The sequence below is a fragment of the Sceloporus undulatus genome, chromosome 4 (genome assembly GCF_019175285.1).
Source record: "Sceloporus undulatus isolate JIND9_A2432 ecotype Alabama chromosome 4, SceUnd_v1.1, whole genome shotgun sequence".
Lineage (NCBI taxonomy): Eukaryota > Metazoa > Chordata > Lepidosauria > Squamata > Phrynosomatidae > Sceloporus > Sceloporus undulatus.
In genome coordinates, this window is record NC_056525.1 from 131,787,057 (window position 1) to 131,794,094 (window position 7,038).

Sequence of the window (7,038 nt, forward strand, 5' to 3'; positions counted from 1 at the left end):
GATTTTAGATACTAAAACAGAGGAAAGATTTGGAAAATTGTTGTTCTATATCAGAGGTCGGCAACCTACGGCCCGCGGGCCGGATCCGGCCCGACAAGGCCTTGGGACCGGCCCCAGCCGGGTCCTGCCACAGATTGCCGCAGTAAGTTCCACCTTGAAAAAGTTTTTAAAAAACAATTATCTCTACTTTAATGCAAAGTTCACTAAAGTTTAATTTCTTTTGAAAATAACCTCTGAACAAGGTTGCAATACACAATGATCTTGCACTTTCTCTGTGTTTGTGCTTCTGGCCTAAAATCAACCCTCATAGTTGACATGGGCAGCTATTCAATAGATTAGTCTACAGAAATGTTTGTCCATATTTTTGTGTACATTTTTCAAGCTGTATACAATGGCAGCATTCTGTATCAGCTTATACTTACCCAAGGACTTAACTAAGGACTTTATCACATGACAATGTAAATTGCAATTGGAGCAGGACAATCACTTATTTGGCTGGGGTTTATCACATGACATCAACCCTCTTCTGTTATTCTCTAGCTGTTTGGAAAGCATTTCCTTTCGTTAATGCAAAAATTCCACTAATGACTTCCCTTCCTGGGACTTGTGCTGCCATTTGCAGTATATAATTCAATTTCACAATAATGATGATATTGGGTGGACAGTGGTCAGACTTCAGGTGTGTCTTAAATGCCCTTTGCTTACCAATGGGAAGACTTTACTAACTGCCCCCATCTACTTTTGCAGCCAAATAGCCCAGTTCCAGAGTCTCTCTCTCTCTCTCTCTCTCACACACACACACACGCACGCACACACACACCTCTGGAAATGTAAGTGGATGGTTTAAAAATCATTTATTTAATTACCCCTGTTCTTCCGTTCTTGTTGCTAAGCTTCAGACTTGATGCATTGTAGACAGATTAATTGCTACTTTAGCTGCTGGCTTTTATCTACCAGCAATTAATCAAATCTATCCTAAATCATGAAGCTGCCTCCCCCCCCCCCCCAAGAAAAAAAGCTTTTTTAAATGTAAGTTTCGTTTAATTTTATTTTATATTGGGGGGGGAATCTCTCTGTGTGTGTGTCTGCGCACGCATTTGTGTACCATACTAGGAAAATGGATAATGTCTTGGAAGATGTAGTGGGTGGGGAGTCCCAAGTGTTGTGTATGATAAGCTGTCAGCAAAGAAAAATTACAAGTCTGGAAAGGTTTCCTAAAGTATGATAGTGAAGAGAGACATCCCCTTGCAAAGCATTTTTGAGAACAATGCAATCTTGTGTGATAAAGTCCTAAGTAATGGCACTCCAGTGGTATGGCACTCCTTTTCACTCTTTCATGGCACTTCGCCGGTATGGCATTTACCAACTGAAGGAGTGCTGTAAAGCCACAGTGGGGAAGGAAAAGCCGGCTTTTTGCCGGCTCAAAAAGAAGCGGCATTTTGCCTCTTCTTTTGGGGCCTGCAAAAAGCCAGATTGGTGCCATGGTGTGCGGCTGCCAAGGCTATAACCCGGCTCTCTCAGGTGGCTTCAAGTCACCCCTTCAGAAGGTCTGTTTCTCCCTAAGTAGTGATCATGAATACAAAACAGTTTCCAGCCATATCTGTGAGGGAGAAAGTGAACTAGTCTGCAAATGACCAGACTATAGCTGAATGATGTTTATATCAGGTTATGGTAGGTCAGGTCAGCAGATGTTATTCAGGAGTTTATCAAACTTGGAAAAAAGATGGGAGCATTGCATGATTTGGCAAAGATTATCATGCGACGTCGCAAATATCCTGCTATTATCCTGTGAATAAAGAGGAATTGTAGTGCTGCTTTTTATTCATGGAAAATCTGTGCAATATTGACAGAAGCATCACACGAAGCTCCCGTCTTTTCCCCAGTATGATAACCTCCAGAATTACCGTTAAGTACTTAGACGGATATGGGATTCTAGCCATTATTTGTGTACATTTTCACATTCTATGTTTTAAACTAAAGTTTCCATTCAACAAAACATTTTAGAGGGTGTGTGTGTGTGTGTGTGTGTGTGTGTGTGTGTGTATCGAGAGAGAGAGAGTCATATTTATAAGCAGTTTTAAATGCATACATTTTTTGGCCACACTTTTGTCAAAGCACAGAGCACTCTGGTCCTGGAAATGCCATGGATATGGCCACTGGGGGAACTAGGACAAAGGTGACAGAGTCACTATAGTTCAAGTGCAGCCATCATGAGTCATTATTTGAAGATCTCTGAATCATAGGAAGATGATAAAACAGGCAAAGGGGGTGAAACCAGCAGGCTTCAATTGCGCAAAGTCATAGCTGTTACATGACGGGAAACAGAGTGACATCCCAGAAGTGGGAAGGGCTCAAGTTTTCAAATTCTTAGACCCCTATAGCCCCCTAAACCAACCTATCTAGGCCTAAATCCAGTTGCTAGTCCCAGCTAGAGCAGATTCACTTAATCATGAGTGTTGATTTCCTTCAGTCATTGATTCCTTCATGCACACCACCAGTTTTGGGGCAAAACATGCTAAGGCAACAGATCCTGTCTATCTTGGAAGCTATGCAGGATCTGCCCCAGTTTGTACTTGGATGGGGGACTGCCAGTGAATACCAGGTTCTATAGGCTATATTTCATAGGAAGGAACTGGCAGGATCACCTCTGAGTATTACTGCCTAAGAAAACCCTCTGAAAAATTCATGGGATCCCCATATGTTGGCAAGTGACTTGAAGGCATGTGCACATATGCATACACACAGACACCAATTGGGACTAGTGATGGATTTGGGTTTAGAATTCAGTTGAATTGCTTTAAAGAAAAAATTGTAAGAATCAGAAGACAGTTATTTGTTCTGAGCCATTTTTCTGGAACTCACATAAAAAAGAAAATTCTTGATTTAGTTCTAAGGATAACTTGGATAAATTTGGTTTCAAGGGGAAGGTGAGTATTTCAATTATTTTCATAGGTATTTATTCTTGTTATTTCTTAATAGGTATTTTATTTTAAAAAATTAGATCCCATCTTTTTATTCTATTGGAAAAAGGGAAAGACTCACAAACTGAGCAGTGTGTGCAAACTCAAAATATAGTACATTGAAACATATTTTAACAAATCTGTATATAAACATGTAATATTAAAAGCCTCCTGGAAAGAATATTTGCTACTTCTATGTATAAACACATGTTTATAGTCTACCGTTTTATTTAAAAATATTCTCAAGTGAATGACCATAAAAATTGCAAACAAGAACGATTGTCAATACAGCTGACACAAGAAGGTTTATGCTATAATAAATGACGTGGCGTGAAAATGCACAAAAATTATAAAAATGAGGTGGTCTTTAAGGTGCTAGAGAGTTGCTGTTCTTTCAGTGTAATTTCACATCCAGTAGAATTAAATAATTTCAGCTTGACAAAAAAATGCCTGCTGGAAATAGTCTAAAGAAAAGCAGGAAAATTCCACCCCCCTCCCTTAAAGTTCTGTAATAGAGCTGTAAGAAGCCACATATAGGCTACTTTGGGGAAGTTCATGTGATGAGGCACCAGGTTATTTATTGATTGGGGGGGGGGAACTACTCAAAAGGAGGAAAATAACACCTCTAGTTTTTAGCCATATACTACTATATAGTATAGGCCGAACCATGACTAGCAGAAAAGTCCCAATTTGATACTGAACATGTATGATTATGATCTTATATTGTCAGGACCTCTTTGTTCTGGAATTACTTTTTACATACTAAAAGCATCCTTACATAATACTTGTGCGTGGACACGGGTGCGCACACAAACAAACACACGCTTTTCTTACTTTGAAGCGGATGTACTTCAGAATCAAAGTGCTTAGCATACATCCGGAAATAGTCTAGGATCTTAGAGTTTGCATGTAGTTGGGATAGTCATCGGGATGGGGAAGTCACTGAAGCACATCATTTCCTTGGAGGTGTTGATGATCACAGACTTGTAAATGCTAGCTCGGCCTTCCTCAGGAATCTCACCACAAGGAATATAAGTACAGAGGCAGTCAGGGCTCAATTGATAGGAATCTGGAATCCCATAAATCTATTTATTTTGAATTTTTTCTTGCATACTCTGCAAGTTAACAATAGAATGACAAATGATACATACAGGTTCTTTTCAAATTGGCATTCTTTGAGAATACTCCAAAAGGTGGTGTTGCTTTCCACATCACATACTATCTTAATCTGTCAAGTTTATCACTGGTAGTTTTTTACCTTGTTAAATAGACACTTTACCACAATTGCCTCGCTAGATACTGTGCATGACACCTCTTCCCAGCCAGTATCCACACCCTCTCATTCAGACTTTAAAAAGCAAGATCCAGATTTAAAATACTTTAACTGCAGGGTAAATATATCTAGCACAATTACATTGGTCAATTCCACATTGTGTAATAGACAGCACAAGTGTTTTCTTTCTGGTTGTCTGGCAATGAACAACAGAAAGACATACAAGAAATATTTACCAATTTCTCCCAAAACTGATGTTCAGAACTCCAATCGTAAAGGGAAAATCAGAGAATATATGGGCGAAGCATAATATCAGAAGCTTTACAGAAGAACAGCAACATTTTGAACCTACCAATAACAACAGCCGAAGCATTGGAAGCAATTAAACATTGCAAAGGAGGAAAGGCACCAGGTAATGATGGCCTAACAGCGTTATTTTGCAAAATGTTTAGTGAGAATTGGCAAATATACTTCAATCAGTAATGATGAGGCTGGAAAGAAACATCCCTGATTCAAATTCAAATTATTTGATACCACAAAAAGACAAAGATACACAAGATCTAGGAAATTACAGGCCAATATCGCTTCTCAATATGATTAGAAAATTTTTTACAATTATTTTAACCAATCTATTAAAAATGTTTAGATAAATGGATCAAGGAGGAACAAAGGTATTTTTGTTGTTGTTTATTGTTTTGCGAAATTGCCACATGAGGGAAAATTCAAGGATTATAATTGATATTTTAGATATTATGAACAGCATAGTGACCAAAAAAAGAGGGTTTTTTGGGGGGGGGTTGGATTCTGAAAAGGCCTTTGATTCAGTTAATTGGGACACATTATTGGAGTTATTAAAAAAATCAAGGTAGGGAAAAATTTTATCAATTGGCTGGGAAAGATCTATAATAACCAAAAAGCTCAAATAAGAAACTAACAGGAAAGAACTAGATTAATAAAAGTCCAGAGAGTCACACAAAGGCTGCTCTTCGCTGCTTTATTTTTGTGACCATGGAACTTTAATAAAAGATATAAAATAAAATGATGGTGTAAGAGGGGCCAAGATTAAGAAAACATAATTATAGATCAGAGCCTTTGTCGATGATGTAATAATCATTATGGAAGATCCAATGGAAAATATAGGAAAATAATTGGAAATATTAGATCATTTGGTTTAATACAGGATGTAGACTCAATAAGAATATCAGTTATACTCACAAATATGATAAAGGGGGAAGAAAAAACAAGTGGAAGAGAAATCAGGTATAAAGTAGGCAAAAAAGTTAAATATTTGGGAATTCAGATTACAAAAAAACCGGGAGGATTATTTGAAAACAATATAAATTATGGAGTAAAATAAAAAAAGATCTGATTAATTGAATAAATTACACCTATCCCGTGGTGAGAATATCCACATAAAATGATCATATTACCAAAGTTCCCCTTTTATTTTCAAATGATACCAACATAATTTCTGACAAGGTGTTTAAGGAGTGGAATAAAGATTGTCACAGTTTATTTGGAGAGAGAAGAAACTATGAATCAATTAAATTGTTACAAGATTCATGCGAAAGAGGTGGATTAAGCTTTCCAAATTTAAAATTATATTTGGAGGCATGTTGTTTTTAGGATGAAGGAATGGGTAGTGTTAAAAAATGACAAATTGTTGGAGCTAGAGGGAGATGGAATAAGATATGGGTGGCATGCCTATTTGGCTTATGGGAAGGACAAACAAGTAAATATTTTGAAATCATTGTATAAGGAGAGCTTTGATTAGAGTGTGGAATAAATAGAAAGAAGGGTAATACCAAATTGGAAGGATGGTATCCCCACATGAGGCACTTTTAGAAAAGAAATGAAATCTGCGGACTTGGAAAACCGCAGAGGGGCGATTGCTATTAACCTTAATGGGGCGCGACCCTGCATGCATGTGCCCCATCAAGCCTATGGCGCTTGAATATGCACAAGATTTCAAACTCAAGGGGGGTCCGGAATGGATCCCCCGCAAGTTCAAAGAGGCGACTGTAGTTTGTAAATTGGATGTTTGTGTCAAAATACAAACTTTAAAAAATGCAGGAAAGTCAACATTTTGCAACAGACTTACTTTGAACCTCCAGAGTCCTCCAATATCATCACTGCTGTCAAAGCACACAGGTTCCAGGCCTTCATCCAAACAACATTTGATGCTACAAAGTCCACTGGAGCCAGCTCCTATAACTGCAACTCTCTTCTTTGCCATGGTCTGTTTTCCAAGATGAAGACATTAATGTTAGACTTTCAAGATTAAGCAGTTATTTCTTTCCACTATTTTATCATAGCATCTCAATTTTTCATTCAATCATAATGAAAATTAATGATGGATGTACTTCAATTAGAAGTTACCAAATCTGAATTTCCTAAACCCAAGCCCAAACCGAAACATTAGACATTGAATCAGTAATTTCCAGATCTGCAATGTTGGGAGGAGAAGGGACAAATGTACAAAAATATGGGCAATGAAAAAGTTGTTGGCGTATGTAGACTCCTGGAATCTACAATACACCTGCAGAGTATTGGCCGTGTGCAGAAACACCAGGGAAGGTCTCTGTGAGTTCGGCTCCAAGCTGCAAAGGAAAAATCCTCCCACGCAGGCGTCCCTTTCTCGGCGGATGAATTGCTGGACGCCGGTTTCTCTCAAAGAGGGCTTTTAATCTTGGAACTCAGAGCATTTACAAACGTACAGACTAGCAAACTACTCCACTACCAACCACAACCAACAACCACATGGAGATTCATCCCTCTCCCTTTATAAGGTTTTCCCTCTTGGGT

The 7,038-nt window shown here is 38.3% G+C and overlaps 1 protein-coding gene and 1 long non-coding RNA gene across 2 annotated transcripts in view; one reads left to right on the top strand and one right to left on the bottom strand.

The window, feature by feature from the left end:
- FMO5 (flavin containing dimethylaniline monoxygenase 5) overlaps window positions 1-6,472 on the bottom strand; it is a 74,901-nt gene extending 68,429 nt beyond the window's left edge. Inside the window, 4 exon segments of the mRNA XM_042462622.1 lie at window positions 3,795-3,816; window positions 3,818-3,874; window positions 3,876-3,979; window positions 6,335-6,472. Of these exon segments, the coding sequence (XP_042318556.1) occupies window positions 3,795-3,816; window positions 3,818-3,874; window positions 3,876-3,979; window positions 6,335-6,469 (318 nt within the window). The 5' untranslated portion in view covers window positions 6,470-6,472.
- Window positions 7-7,038, top strand: part of LOC121928216 — a 28,793-nt gene continuing 21,761 nt past the window's right edge. Inside the window, exon 1 of the long non-coding RNA XR_006103462.1 lies at window positions 7-142. This is a non-coding gene — a long non-coding RNA (uncharacterized LOC121928216). The remainder of the gene's footprint in view (window positions 143-7,038) is intronic.